At 43.4% G+C, this 16,547-nt stretch overlaps 1 protein-coding gene across 4 annotated transcripts in view; it reads right to left on the bottom strand.

The window, feature by feature from the left end:
* DST (dystonin) overlaps window positions 1-16,547 on the bottom strand; it is a 496,581-nt gene that overhangs the window by 443,056 nt on the left and 36,978 nt on the right. For all 4 annotated transcript variants that reach the window (XM_065886378.1, XM_065886379.1, XM_065886381.1 and 1 more), the window contains exon 3: window positions 6,835-7,035. In XM_065886378.1, coding sequence (XP_065742450.1) covers window positions 6,835-7,035 — 201 coding nt within the window. The remainder of the gene's footprint in view (window positions 1-6,834; window positions 7,036-16,547) is intronic.

Raw genomic sequence — 16,547 nt, 5'->3', positions numbered from 1 at the left:
AGTGTCCTGAGGTTATGCAAATAAAGCCGCATGGGGCTACACACCGGAAAAGGAAAGGGAAAGGGAAGACCACTGAACAACCTAAGCAGGAAAGGGACAGAGAAACATCCTACATTCTCAACAAGATCGAGGATGTCTGGCTAGTCTTTTCTACACAGCAGCAGGCCGCCGACTACAAAGATGACCTGAAACCTGTTAATATTAATTTAAAGCAAAGAAAAACTATGCAAAAGGGACTTCCATGGTGGTCCAGTGGGTAAGACTCCGCACTCCCAATGCAGGGGGCCTGGGTTTGATCCCTGGTCGGGGAATTAGATCCCACATGCCGCAACTAATGATCCCGCATTCCGCAGCGAAGATCTGGCACAGCCAAATAAATAAATAAATAAATAAATACATAAATAAATAAATAAATAAATAACTGTGCAATGTTCCAAAGTATCTTGCAGCCTTACAATGACCTTAAGCTGCAAAGAGAAAAACAGAAAATTTCCCCAAGACTCGAAAACAAAATCCAACAACAGAAGGAAAAGGAAGGTGAGGTCAAGGAAGTGGTCTAGTAGGAGAAAGGGCAAGGCTGGGGAGGAGTAATGCATTTGCATAGGAAATCCTTTCCTGCTGCTCTTTAAAGTTTCTACCTGCGATGCTGCCCTTTCTTGGAGGAAGGCGAACATCCTTCAGTGAAAGTCAAGAGCCCTGGACCCACCTCTGCCTAAGGCACCTGTAATTTTTTTTCCTTTTTTCTTTCATTCTTTTTTTTTTTTTTTTTTTGGTGTATTCAAGGGTTTGTTTTTCTGTGTCACTGAAAACAACAGATGTATTCAGCTGTGTGTACTTTTTTAAACTGTGTTTTTCCCCTACTCCCACCCCCTACCTCCGGCGACCACCAATCTGCTCTCTGCGTCCGTCTTTCTGAAGGAAGGCGTCAGAAGTTAAAGGGAACCTCCGTCCTCTTCCTAACCTCTTGGCTCTGGAGGACCCCAACTGAGCCCTCAATGCCCTTCTCTATCAGTATCCACTTCCTGGGTTATCCTGATCAGTCTCCTGGATTTGATAATATCCATGTACTGAGAACCCCATGAAATCCAGACCCTAGGAAATCTCGTAGATATTTCAGACTTAACATATCCAAACTGGAAATTTGCTTTCCACTCCTCAGGCCACACCAGCTTCTTCCCCAGTGTTCACCTTTCAGAAAGCAGGACCACCAATCGTCTGCATTAAGCCTGCCTGAGTCAGAAGTACCAAGCTCAAGACATGGAAACAAGCTAAGTGTCCACTGACAGATAAATGGATAAAGAAGATGTGGTACATAGATGCAATGGAATACTGGCCATAAAAAAAGAATGAAATAATGCCATTTGCAGCAACATGGATGGACCTAGAGATTATCATAAATGACGTAAGTCAGAGAAAGACAAATATATGATATCACTTCTATGTGGAATCTAAAATATGACACAAATGAACCTATCTACAAAACAGAAACAGACTCACAGACATAGAGAACAGACTTGTGGCTGCCAAGGGGGAGGTTGGTGGGAGAGGGAAGGATTGGGAGTTTGGGATTAGCAAATGCAAACTATTATATAAGGATGGATAAACAACAAGGTCCTAATGTATAGCCCAGGGAACTATATGCAATATCCTGTGATAAACCAGAGTGGAAAAGAATATGAAAAAGAATATATATATATATATATATGTGTGTAACTGAATCATTTTGCTGTACAGCAGAAATTAACACAACATTAAATCAACTACACTTCAATAAAATTTTTTTTTTAAGTATCAGGCTTGATAATCCAGTTACTTGGGGCAGGAGCCCCAGAGTGAAGGACAGAAGCTCGTGGGCCTCAGTTTTGGCAGCACGGGGAGAGGGCTACCGCTTGGCCGGTACCTGGGGGCGCTGGCAGTTTTTAATCAGAGAGTCCTTCACCTCTATGAGCTAGTGTCAGAGACTCTAAGTCCAGGAAATGCAGGCGATGGGGTTGAAATGTGCACAAAACTGGAATCAGTGAAATGTAACAGGGACAGAGTCAGGGTGCCTGGTTATTTTCAGGTGCTCTAAAGTTTTGACTTCCCCTTTTTGTTCTACATTAACAGGCTCAAGTGAGGGCACTAGGTAGAAAGACTCTTGCTGCCTCCCAGGTCCTCTGCCCCAGGAGGAGAGGCTGAACGAAAAGCATGGCAAGAGTGAGGTTTGGGGCTTATCTATGCTTTCCAGTACCATTTAAAAATAGGTTTTGATTGATGCAAAAGTTAAAAAACTTCTTTGCAGCTAGGAAACCTAAGACTCAAACTGATGAAAGTACTTTAGGAGGGTTCATTAGGATAAACCTCTAGGCCTAGAAACATGATCATTTGAATCTATTCCAACTGCTCCGGTTGGAACACGGGTTTATATCTTCGTTCCATCATCCACCAGCTGTGTGACCTTGACAGGTTTCCTCCTCCTCCAGAGAGTGAGCACCTGCCCCAGAGAACTGCTGGGAAACAGGGAAGCACAGAGACACCTGCTGCCTGTGGGCTGCCGAGGTAGCGAGTGTGCAGTGATGTGAGCGCTCCGGTGATGGTGGTGATGATGGATGTTTCAAGCTCTAGGATTCAGACCCAACTGCAATGTCAAAATACTAAAGAACCAAGGGAAATGTGGACCTAATTATCTTTTCTGCTCCAAGGTGGTAAAAATTCCTAAATGTTCCAGTGACATGTCTCAATATATAGGATAAGTCCCAAGACCTAAAAGAGAAAATCAGGATAAATGTTTGGCTTACTCACTCTTAGAAACATCTCATTTTTCAAAAGAGGGGGAAAGAAAACACATATATTACTAATTATGTTTATATTAGTGATCTCCGTCACTAATTCTTATAGCCAGGTTGGAGTATAAATGATGAATTCAGAAAAAGTAAATAGGTTGGAGCAGCCGGAGATGCTAAAGTATAATGCATTCCATGTGGCTCGGGGCCCGCTTCCTGGCTGAAAGTGCACTGTCACAGCTTCTGAGTCATCTCCTTCACTGCTACGTCCTGTGTCAGTCTTTTGACTCGTGGGCCTGTTTCTTACTCAGACTGCTGCTAGAAACGCCTGGAGTGCTTCACATAAAGTCATTCAAATAATCCTGAGTCACCACAGCTGATTTATTTTTATTTCATCTCCAGGCCACCATCAGAGTTGACACTGACTCGTCCCCCCTCTCCCTCCCACTGTGTAAGCTGGAAAAGGCACAGGCTCCGGGCTCATGTGTTGGCCCTACTGGCTGCACCTAACCAAACCCAGAAGAGGACCCAAGGCTGGCGCTCAAGTCCACCTACAGCATGAAAACAGGGAAATGTCAGCAGAGGCTAAGCAGGAATCACATGACATACGAAGGCAACAGCCTCCTACCAACTCTGACGATTTCCAGTCTACAAAACAATGACCCTAGGAGAAGCACACAGACGGAGGAAGTGAGCTTTACCCACCCCAAAGAAGCTCCTGGAATGTTTTTATTGCCCCTAGCAACAAGGCAGCCTCCACTGCTATTTCCTGTCCTCTAACCCTGCTCCCTTCCAAATGATCCTTCCGAAGAGGAGAGGGCAAAGGCTTTCCTCAGGTTCCCTACCAGCAGTGACCACCAGATGCCGGCAGAGAGCTACAGGCAATGTCCAAGCTCAGGTCCTAATCACCGGACACCCAGACACTGACCCGGCCCTGTCCTGCTCCCCTCTGACCCAGCCTGCTCAGGTTTAATTCCTAAAATCCTGCTATGATGATGCTACTCATCTCTTCCAGGGTCTCCATGAAGCACAGAAAATGAAGTTTAAACACAGTGGTAGTCCGGCCCCATCTTTTTCCAGCTTTATCTTGTACATTTCTCATAATCCCCCACATCCAGCCAAACGGTTCTCAGCACTTCTGCTTACTCTATTTCCCAGAGCTGACGTCTGCTGGCTCTCCAATTCCTACCCATAATTAAGCCCAACTCAATCCTGTCTCTTCCGTGAAGTAGTTACCCCCTAACCACCTTATTTCGGGGGTAAAAGAAAAAAACCTCTCCATTCTCTGAATTCCTATAGTGCCTAACCTACACGTCATGTATAAATATCATTCATTCATTTGTTCAATAAAATGCATCAGATGTCATATGCCAGGAAATATGCTAGGCCAGACGATATGGACCCCAAGGAAGTCAAGGTCTGGGGGGGAAGGAGAGGAAGGAATTATCATGTACTGAGTATTTATGCCAAGCAGGCCACCTAATTCCACACGTCAGTTCATCCTCACCCCTCAGTGAGGTCGCCGTTGTTATTATCACTTCACAGTAAGAAAGCTGAGTCTCGAGGAGTTGAACAGCTCGGCAAAGATGACCAGTATGTTTTTTACTTGCCAGGGTCCCTGTCTGTCCCCTCAGACTCTGCCCATCCTTGGTGACTCTGCCCTGCCCCCTTCCTGACTCACTGGGTTCTTGCCGGGCTGCATGCCTCGGCCACAGCTCCTGGGGAAGGCTGCTTCCTTGGTTCCAGCCCTCTGACCAGGACCCAGCAAGGCCCCTGCCATCTGCCACCCCTGCAGGCGAGGGGTGGAAGGTAGGTAGGTAGGTAGGTAGGTAGGTTCCACCTGAAGGCTGCTGGAGAATCTCAGCCCTGCCCATGCTTCTGGAAACAGTCCTTCCATTAAACTCTTATGGTGCCCGCTGTTTTCCTGCCGGATACATAGAGCGGGAGTCGAACCCGTGTCCATCTCACTACTGAGCCTGCCTTTTTCACTTGAGTAACTGCGCTGCTGGAGATCTATACAAAGGGCCGAGGACCAAAGCAGAACGCACCTCACTCTGATGGGAAGGATCAGAAAAGACTTTCCTGAACAGGCCGCCTGATCTCGAGTCAGTGTTCAGTGGTGAACTGGAATTCTCCAGGTAAACAGAGAGCAAGGAGAGGTGTTCCAGGGCAGAGTCACCAGGCATGGGAACTATGTCTTATTACCAAGGCAGTTAGGTACAGTGCTCAGGAGGGAATAAGGGGGGGTGGAGGGCTCCTAAACTTTGATGATGATCACGTACTTCTCCATCCACATGGGGAGATTAGAAGAAAGAATTAGCTAGATTCTGAGCAGGAGAAACAATGTGCCTATGCCCTACCTTCAACAGAGCCCTGTCACAGAAGATAAACCCAACGATTCAGCATAATGTATCCCTTAATGACCCTGGTCTCATCTACCAGCACCACCTCAAGCTGTCCCCCAGGCCTGCCACGCGGTCATGCCTCTGTGCTCTTGCACACGTTCTCCTCGTCAGAGACGCCTCCCTCCACTTCCCACCGGATCAACTCCTCCTCTTTCAGGACGCGCCTCAGGCGTCTACTTCTCTGCAAGTATTTCTGGCCATGCGCCATGTTCCCTAATGCCGGGTGCACAGTCCACGGCAGCACTTCCCTAACACAGGCCTGCACTCCGTTTACTCGTGTGCGTGTCTGTCCATGGACTCAGCGGTGAGGTGCTGGGGCGCAGGAAGGCAGAAGGTTGCAGAGGAAGTGCTGGGGCCCTGGAGTCCGCCGCCTAGACCCAAAGCCTAGACTCTACCCCCAAACAACTGGGTCAACTTAGGCAAGTTATTTACCTCTCTGGGCCTCAGTTTCATCATTCAGAAGGTGAATAATTCCAGTTATACAAGTAAGCCCTCAATAACCGTTAGTTATTAATACATACCTGTGCATCTCTTATTTCCTGTATAAAAAAGCTTACATTTGTTGAATGAATAAATTTTCCTACAATTTCCTGTTGCTCCACGTAGACACCAAATTCTACTTAGCCTTTGTTTTATTCAATCATGAAAGGAAGGCTCTCATCCCTAAGTATGTGCTTATTTTACCATTGGCTAAACAGGACCTTTTCTGTAAAGGAATTCAGTTTCTTCCCATTGTTGCTGGCCTGGCCGCAAACTCCACATGCGTCTGCTACACAGTTACCCCACAGAAGGGCAGGTCTGTTTTAATAATGTACAGAGACATATTATCACGTCAAATCTTGCTGGCTCCCCTCAGCTGGCATGAGTCACGACAATCATGGGTTCTCCACAGCACAGGAAGGACTCATAGGGAAACTTTTTTTTAATGCTGAAGCAATGCAAGATTACTGCAGTCATGAAATACTCCTTGAAAGTTTTTTAAATGTCAGTGTCTAAGCCCCAAATCCTTAACTGTCACAGCCCCGGCAACAAGTCCCTGTGTAAGAGCCCCAACCAAGACAGAAGGTCAGAGCACATGGAACAGTGTGCTCAGGAGACGAGAAGGGGTGAAGACCAGGTGGGCACCAAGCTTCCCAGGTAACTATTCAGGTAACTTCCCTGGTAACTGGTAAGGCAGCTCGGCTGACAGAGACCCAGGGCACTTGCTAGAAGAGGACAGCAGTGCCGCCTGGGAGCAACATAAAAGCCACCCGGAGGGGCCAGCTCCCTCAGCATCACCTGGAGGACAGCTGCAGATGAGGGGATCGGCCCCTCCCTCCACACCTCACCATCCCGATGCTGCTTTGTTGTCACCCGCCTCCGCCAACTCAGCTCTCACCACTGCAGGCCTCAGCTGGGTTACTCCATGGCCCCATCCGGGCTCTAGACCCCACTCTCATGTGGTCAGGATTCACCAGATTTCAATACCCCCGCCCACTGCTGACCAGCGCTTCCTGGGAAACCACATTCCTCGCTGGCACTCATGTGAGTTCCCGACTACTTGCTGGGACAATAAGAGAATAACCGAATTACTTAAAGTCAATCTGATCATTTTTGAAGACTAAAAGAAGGACCACCCCATGTGACAACGTATTTAATATTCTTTGAAAAGACAATTCCCTACTTACAGGTCTTCTGGTGGAAGCGCCTTGGACGGAGTGGTAGAATTCTGGCTGGACGCGGCTGCTTTTCTTGATTCTTCGTTTCCTCACTGAGATCTCCTGCTCGCTCTGGTGGTGAACCTCCACGGCAGGCTTGGCTTCTTCCAGCCGGGCAGCTGCAGCCGCTGCGGCCCGTCTCCTAAGGTGCCGAGGGCTGGCTCGGAATCCCTGGGGCAGGAAACACAAGCGAACAGATGCAGATTGGTCCTGAGTCAGTTGGGCAGTTCTCTGGGGCTAGTTGTACAGAGACGTCCAAAGACACCAGCTCTGTGAGCTCTCTGACCACCCAAAAAGTGAGCTCAAAGTGTAGCAAGGTTTGTGTGTCCTGCAAAGTATCTCGTGTTCCGGGACCCAGAGTTATTCTACCTTAAGAGATGTTTTAATCCAGAAATGCTAGTTTAAAAAAAAAGTAGGCAGGCACACTGCTTTACTTATGTGGATATAAGTCAAACTAAGTGTGAAGAAGGGGGGCTCCAGGTGGGCGTCAGGATGGTACAGGGAAAGGACCCAGTATTACCCCAGGGAAAAGGATGCTCTGCTCCCCTGGAAGTGGACTGTGCAGGAAGGAAGTCAGGAATGCAAGGCATCATCATGAAACACCTTAAAGGGAGGCTCTAACACCAAATGGCACAGGACACTGCAGCAAACGGTATGGGTTTGGGGGGTCAGATGGGCTTGGGTCTAAATGCTGACCTGTTCATTATAGCTACACATTTATTAAACATTGATGATCTAATTTTTCCAGCCTAAGGAATGGATAACATTCTCCTCACAGGGTTTTTAGGTTTTAAATAACGTAACAGATGTAAAAGCAAACATAAGCAGATACTATGCTTAGACATAAAATTCTAAGAATAGTATCTGGCAGATACCAGGTGCTCAATGAAATGTTAACTTTCCTTCTTTTTTACAGTATGGTGAGTATAAGGATGACTCGCTGGGCAAGGAAACAAGTTCAGCTGTGCATCTGGGAATGTGCACATGGTTTTGGAAAATACCAAAGAATTACATAAAATAACCTCTGTCCTGGAGTAGCTGACGATTTGCTTCAGAGCAGAAGTCTGCTGCAGAGTATACGAGCAGACTGGGATGGGCGACGTGGGGTGAGGGGCAGTGGAGGGCGTGAGGTGCAGACAGACCCTACAGGGGGAATCAATCGATGAAGCTGAGCTCATCGGACCAGTGGAATGTGAAGAAGGGATAGAATTTATGTTCCAGGTAAGGAAACAACGTAAGTCAAGAAAGAAGAAGTAAAGTGATGGATGGATGGATGGATGGATGGATGGATGGGATGTTTATGTAGCAATAAGAAACATTGTTTGATGATGTGCACACCCAGATGCAGGGGAGCACACAAACGGACGAGGGGAGAATCTGCGGTGTGATGATGGGGCCCTAGACACCAGGCTGAGGATGAAGGAGAAAAAGACAGAAGTTCCAGGTGAGCCACAAAGTCAAAGGAGGGCAGAGGTCAACAGAAATCAACAAGGGAGGAAATGCAAATGGAATTGGCAGAACTGAGGTCACAGTTTGGGCACTTTCTTCTTACCCCAAACACATGAGCCTGTTTCCATGTCTCCTCTGTGTGCAGGCCTGGGAGGAAGGTGGTCCTCAACCCCAAACAGGCCCAGAACATGTCCAGACTCCCATGTAATCCCAGGGCTGTGCAGCAGGTGCCGTGAAAAGGATGGAGAAGGGGAAACTGGGCCAATGGCTAAGCCGGGCTGCTTTTTAAATATGCAGGTTCCTGGATGTCCTCCCCCTATGCCCTCCCTCCCCACACACACTCACGCACACATACACCACACTCTGATAGCTACTGAGGGGTTTAGTCACCACTAGGTGGCACTGATTTCCAGAAACATGTGCTCTGGTGGAATGAACTGAGTGTTCTGATGATACACTAGCTTCTGTCCCAGTGGGGTGAGCTAAGCATATTTCTTCGGTAAATATGCAGACTCTCCTTCTCTTATGCTCTTAGGAGTAACAAACAACAAAATTCTACTTAATTTCTATTATTACCAATAGTCCTCGAGGGCCTACAAATTCTAGAAACTCTTAGGAAAACTACATAAAACTCACTTATAGTGACCAAAAAAAAAAAAAAAGTAAAACATGTTGGTACAGTCATTCTGGAGAACAATAACCCAGTAAATCCACACCCCTGTATCTACTCTGGAGAAACTCTGGCAAGCAGGCCCAAGTAGATATTCAAGCATTGCTTACAATAAAAATTAGAAACTGTTTAAATCAGTCTTTCCTAAACTTCTGTCACTTTCACTCCACCTTCACATTTTTCTAAGATTTGAGCACCATCATACACACCTCTGTGATTTATCTTGTATCCAAATACACATGGACTATTTTAAAATAACTTCTTACAAACACTACAGGGCAGTACACAGACAGCAAGCAGCCAGGCTATCTGGGTTGACACACAGCCTCTGTCACTTCCTAGTTGTGTGACCTTGAAGAGTTACTGAACCATATCCTCATCTGTAAAATGGAGATTCAAAACAGTACTTAATTCACAGGGATGTTGAGAAGCATAAATTAATTAATAAATGTAAAGTACTTAGAAAAGTGCCTGGCACACAGCAATATATAAGGGTTGGCTATGATTATTAGGTATATTGCTTGTGTGAATAAAAGATATTCTTAAAGACAAAAGTGTGTTATTAATCAGATGTAAACAGGAAAATGAATCACACTGCAGGTGTGCCCTGCTGATAGACACATGAGGTACCAACCACCCTGGTCATCAGGAGAGAGTTCCCTGCTCTAGAGAATCCCAGGCACTTCTTGTCCTGAGAGTCCAACTGTCTGGGCTAGAACCCCAGCTCTCCCACTTACTAGGTGTACGATCTTGGCCAAGTTACTTCTCTGAGCCTCAGATTCTTCCTCTGCCAAATGCATACAGTATTCCCCCTTTAGTAGAGTTACATGGTATTTAGATGAGATAGCCTCTTAGAACAGTACACAGATGACAGTAAGTAGTCAATGGACCCCCTTATTATTACGGTTTCACTTCCTGGATGCTACAGCAGCAACTCACCTGCCAGCAGTTCAGAGCTATGATCACAAACACTGCAAACAGCACACAGTCATTGCTGAGCAGGCATTTTTTTAATCTCCCTAAACCACTGCAGAGAATTATTGGTTTGGGGTTTATTACACTTGCTTGTCCTAAGTATTATAAAAAATAAGCCATGACTTTTAACAGAAGGAAATTTTCTTTTAAAACAGTAGGTGGTGCTATAAGCTCTCACAGGTGTTAACGGGATTTGATGGAGTCAGTATAAAGTCCATTTCTCCCTCTAGCCATTTGATCTTGCCCGGATGCCCTTCAACCAGTAGGTGATGGGAACTTGGCAGTCTCTTGGTAGTGGACTTCTGCCATTTTTAGGCCACACTGTTTTTAAATTTATTTATTTATTGATGTATAGTTGACTTACAATGTTGTGTTCATTTCTGGTATACAGCAAAGTGATTCAGATATATATACATAGATACAGATATAGACATAGATATAGATATTCTTTTCCAGATTCTTCTCCCATATAGGTTATTACAAAATATTGAGTATAGTTCCCTGTGCTATACTCGTATACTTGTCCTTATAGATGATCTATTTTATATATAGTAGTATGTTATCTGTTAATCCCAAACTCCTAATTTATCCCTCCCTCCCTTTTCCCTTTGGTAACCATAAGTTTATTTTCTATGTCTGTGAGTCTATTTCTGTTTTGTAAATAAATTCATTTGTACCATCTTTTAGATTCCACAAATAAGTGATATCACATGATATTTTTCTTTCTCTTTTTGACTTACTTCACTTAGTATGATAATCTCTAGGTCCATCCATGTAGCTGCAGATGGCATTATTTCATTTTTTTTATGGCTGAGTAGTATTCCATTGTACATATTTACCACATCTTTATCCATTCATCTGTCAATGGACATTTAGGTTGCTTTCATGTCTTTAGGTCACCCTGTTTTATCAGCACCCTTTGGGCAGTAACTTCTCAGATGCACAGTCCTGATACACAGCTAAGTTCGGGTTCTCCACAGCCCACTCTACATCTTCCCTCTCAATAACCTGGTATAGTTCCCAAGGAGGCTCACGGTCAAGGATCAACCCATTGCAGTCTCTCTGCTTGGACACTGAATGTTAAGCAGAGGGATGTAAAGACTGAAAATAGCAGAAGGAATTCATCAGTCTAGTGGATGCACCAAAGACCTTTTGAAGCTGCCTATTTCTGTTATAACAATTCAGTTTGGGTTGTAAATTCTACCATACATTTGTAATAAATTCTCTTTTGGTTTAAGTCAGAGTCAAATTCCATTGCCTGCAAACAAAACCCCTGATGCATACTCTTTCTGTTAGGTTTCACGTGGCTAGCTATTTTCCTCACACATCAAATACTGAGACTTAACCAGGCGTTTGTTTAGACTGTCAAAAAAGGGAGAAGATATTAATAGCAATAATTTACTAAGCACCATTTAGGTGCTAAGCCTATTATATCCACTTCATAGACAACCAAACTGAGGCTTACCAGGAGTAAGTAACCTACCTAAGGCCAAAACTCACAAATAGAAAAGCTCGTCTTTCTAACTCCAAACCCGTGCCCTCTCCACTTTGCTCTTAGGTAGTGAGGTTATAAGGCAGTAATGCATTCAGAGCTAATCTTCTACATATACTCAGAACATATGTTGACTGATTAAAACAAGAAATGTCTATAAACATTTTAGATAAGTCAGGCAGAAATTGAAAAAGTTAACATTTTCAAGTAAGAATTATTGTTATATAAGATCAAAGCACCATCCAGTTTACTGATGAAGCATCTGAACAAATGGAAACTTAATGCAATGAGTATTTTATATAGAATTGTTTTTGTGTTATTGGTGTACCTGAAAAGCTAAGGTTTATAGGTAAAGACATAGATTTACCATATTCAAATATTATGAAGCTCAATAAGCTGATGTTTATAAAGCATGTAATGCCCCATAAAAACCCTACAATTCTCCTCATCCAAGGCTAGAAATAAAGTACAGAGCAGAAGTTCTTGAATCCATGGATAAAATTCAAGAGAGATGGAGCAGGCAATCAATGAACTCGGATGGGGAAAAATATGTCTTTATTTTCACTAAACTCTAATTAAAACCTAGCATAGGGCTTCTCTAGTGGCTCAGTGGTTAAGAATCTGCCTGCCAATACAGGGGACATGGGTTCGAGCCCTTGTCCGGGAAGATCCTACATGCCGCGGAGCAACAAAGCCCATGTGCCACAACTACTCAGCCTGTGCTCTAGAGCCCGTGAGCCACAACTACTGAGCCCACGTGCCACAACTAGTGAAGTCCACGTGCCTAGAGCCCATGCTACGCAACAGAGAAGCCACCTCAATGAGAAGCCCATGCACCGCAACAAAGAGTAGCCCTGGCTCACCACAACTAGAGAAAGCCTGCACGCAGCAACAAAGATCCAATGCAGCCAAAAATAAATTAATTTCAAAAAACAAACAAACTTAGCATATCCCTCAATTATAAATGCGGGCCATAAACCTGGTATTATTAGCAATATCTGACTTTTGCCCCTAAAAGAAATCACAGATATTTAACTATTAAATTATAGTGGCTGAAGATATCTTGAAATACCACTTATATTCATTGTTACTTCAAAATCAAAATAGTTATTAAATCTGTCACTAGATCTTGTTATTTAATGCATTAATAAATACATATATTGCTATGTTAAAAAATTTTAATTGTAATTTTAATTGAAGTAAGGTTGATTTACACTGTTGTGTTAGTTTCAGGTGTACAGCAAGATGATTCAGTTATACATATATATATTCTTTTTCAGATTCTTTTCCGTTATAGGTTATTATAAGATATTGAGTATAGTACCCTGTGGGGTACACTAGGTCCTTGTTGGTTATCTATTTTATACAGAGTAGTGTGTATCTGTTCATCCCATACTCCTAATTTATCCCTCCCTCCCTTCACCTTTGGAAACCATAAATTTGTTTTCTATGTCTGTGAGTCTGTTTCTATTTCATAAATAAGTTCATTTGTACTATTTTTTAGATTCCACAAACGAGTAATATCATATATTTGTCTTTCTCTGACTTACTTCACTTAGTTAAAGATAATCCCTAGATCCATCCATGTTGCTGCAAATGGCATTATTTCACTCTTTTTTATGGCTGAGTAATTTTCCATTGTATATATATACCACATCTTCTTTATCCATTCATCTGTTAATGGACATTTAGACTGTTTCCATGTCTTGGCTACTGTAAATAGTGCTGCAATGAAAACTGGGTGCATGTATCTTTTCAAATTAGAGCTTTTGTCTTTTCCAGATACATGCATAGGAGTGGGATTGCTGGATCACATGGCAACTCTATTTTTAGTTTTTTGAGAAACCTCCATACTGTTTTCCATAGTGGCTGCACCAATTTACTTTCCCAACAACAGTGTAGGAGGGTTCCCTTTCCTCCACACCTTCTCCAGCATTTTATCATTGGTAGACTTTTTGATGATGGCCATTCTGAACAGTGCAAGGTGATACCTCATTATAGTTTTGATTTGCATTTCTCTAATAATTAGCGATGTTGAGCATCTTTTCATGTGCCTGTTGGCAATCTGTATATTTTCTTTGGACTCTTCTACCCATATTTTGATTTTGTTGTTTGGTTTTTTGTTATTAAGTTGTATGAGCTGCTTGTATATTTTGGAAATTAAGCACTTGTCAGTCAGTCGCATCATTTGCAAATATTTTCTCCCATTCCATAGGTTGTCTTTTCATTTTGTTTATGGTTTCCTTTGCTGTGCAAAAGCTTATAAGTTTGATTAGGTCCCATTTGTTTATTTTTGCTTTTATTTCCAATGCTTTGGGAGACTGACCTAAAAAAACATTGGTACAATTTATGTCAGATAATGTCTAGCCTATGTTCTCTTCTAGGAGTTTTATGGTGCCATATCTTATGTTTACACCTTTAAGCCATTTTGAGCTTATTTTTGTGTATGGTGTGAGAGTGTGTTCTAACTTCATTGATTTACATGAGGCTGTACAGTTTTCCCAACACCACTTGCTGAAGAGACTGTCTTTTCTTCATTGTATATTCTTTCCTCCTTTGTCGAAGATTAATTGACAGTAGGTGTGTGGGTTTATTTCTGGGCTCTCTATTCTGTTCCATTGATCTGTATGTCTGTTTTTATAACAATAGCACACTGTTTTGATTACTGTAGCTTTGTAGTATTGTCTGAAGCCTAGATGGGTTATGCCTCCAGCTTTGTTCTTTTTCCTCAAGATTGATTTGGCAATTCTAGGTGAAAATTTTTTTTAACAATTTATAATTATATTTCAATTTAAATGGTTTCCTCTGTAATTGTTTATTATTTTATGCATTTAAAAACATTCTGAGAATGAGTCCATGAGCTCAACCTGACTGTCAAAGGGGTTTGTGACATAAAAGAGGTCCAGAATACAGAGAACCTCAGAAATGTCCATAAAGAGACTCCTAGCTGCTCACCAAAATCTGTGTTTGCCTCTTTTCCTTGGGCACAAGCTAGACTACATTTCCCAGCCTCCCTTGCAGGTAGGCAGGGTCATGTGACTGAGTTCTAGCCAATGGAATACGGACATGTATGCCACTTCTGGACCCAGCCCATAAACAAATCCTACAGCCATTTCTCCAATGGCTCTTCTCTTTGGGCTGGGATGACCTTCAGAGAAAGCTTGAAAGTCACGTATTAAAGACGGCAGTGACTTCATCATCCTGGGTCCCTGCATAACTGCCTGGAGGAAGCCACTCTGCCAACCTGTTCAACCACCTGCACCTCTAAATGAGCAACAAATATACATCTATTTTGTTTGAGCCATTGAACATTGTACATTGAAGTGTGCATTTGCCAAAGGAATTTCCATGACCTAATCAGTGGTTCTCAAACTTTATCAAGTGTCAGATCCTCCAGGAAAGCTGATTAAAACACAGATTGCTGGGACTTCCCTGGTGGTCCAGTGGTAAAGTATCTGCCTTCCAATGCAGGGAACATGGGTTTGATTCCTGGTCAGGGAACTAAGATCCCACATGCCGTGGGGTAACTAAGCCTACGCACCACAACTACTGAGCTCATGCACCTCAACGAGAGAGCCCACGTGTCACAAACTACAGAGCTCATGCACCCTGGAGCCTGCGCACCACAACTAGAGAGAGAAAACCCACATGCCACAACTAGAGAGGAGCGGTGTGTCTCATCGTGAGGACGAGGACACTGGCAGCAGAAGTTCTGGAAGTACTCCTTGGCGTGAGTCCTCCCGGAGTCCACCATTAGCCCCACCAAAGAGCCCAGGTAGGCTCCAGTGTTGGGTCGTCTCAGGCCAAACAGCCAACAGGGAGGGAACCCAGCCTCACCCATCAGCAGACAAGGGGATTAAAGTTTTACTGAGCTCTGCCCACCAGAGCAACAGCAAGCTCTACCCACCACCAGTCCCTCCCATTGGGAAACTTGCTCAAGCCTCTTAGATAGCCTCATCCACCAGACAGCAGACAGCAGAAGCAAGAAGAACTACAATCCTGCAGCCTGTGGAACAAAAACCACATTCACCGAAAGACAGACAAGATGAAAAGACAGAAGGCTATGCACCAGATGAAGGAACAAGATAAAACCCCAGAAAAACAACTAAATGAAGTGGAGATAGACAACCTTCCAGAAAAAGAATGGAGGCAAAGATCAAGAAGATGCAAGAAATGTTTAACAAAGACCTAGAAGAATTAAAGAACAAACAAGCAGAGATGAACAACACAATAACTGAAATGAAAAATACTCTAGAAGGAATCAATAGCAGGATAACTGAGGCAGAAGAACGGATAAGTGACCTGGAAGACAGAATGGTAGAATTCACTGCTGTGGAACAGAATAAAAAAAAAAGAATGAAAAGAAATGAAGACAGCCTAAGAGACCTCTGGGACAACATTAAACGTAACAACATTCACATTACAGGGGTCCCAGAAGGAGAAGAGAGAGAAAGGACCTGAGAAAATATTTAAAGAGATTATAGTCGAAAACTTCCCTAACATAGGAAAGGAAATAGCCACCCAAGTCCAGGAAGTGCAGAGAGTCCCATACAGGATAAACCCAAGGAGAAACATGCCGAGACACATAGTAATTAAACTGGCAAAAATTAAAGACAAAGAAAAATTATTGAAAGCAGCAAGGGAAAAGCGACAAATAACATACAAGGGAACTCCAATAAGGTTAACAGCTGATTTCTCAACAGAAACTCTACAAGACAGAAGGGAGTGGCATGACATATTTAAAGTGATGAAAGGGAAGAACCTACAATCAAGATTACTCTACCTGGCAAGGATCTCATTCAAATTCGATGGAGAAATCAAAAGCTTTACAGACAAGCAAAAGCTAAGAGAATTCAGCACCACCAAACCAGCTCTACAACAAATGCTAAAGGAATTTCTCTAAGTGGGAAACACAAGAGAAGAAAAGGACCTACAAAAACAAACCCAAAACAATAAAGAAAATGGTCACAGGAACATACATATGGATAATTACCTTAAATGTAAATGGATTAAATTATCCAACCAAAAGACACAGGCTCGCTGAATGGATACAAAAACAAGACCCATATATATGCTGTCTACAAGAGGCCCACTTCA

This window comes from Phocoena phocoena, chromosome 10, assembly GCF_963924675.1.
Source record: "Phocoena phocoena chromosome 10, mPhoPho1.1, whole genome shotgun sequence".
NCBI lineage: Eukaryota > Metazoa > Chordata > Mammalia > Artiodactyla > Phocoenidae > Phocoena > Phocoena phocoena.
The sequence above is the reverse complement of the archived record's forward strand: the minus strand, read 5'-3'. Positions and strand labels throughout refer to the sequence as shown.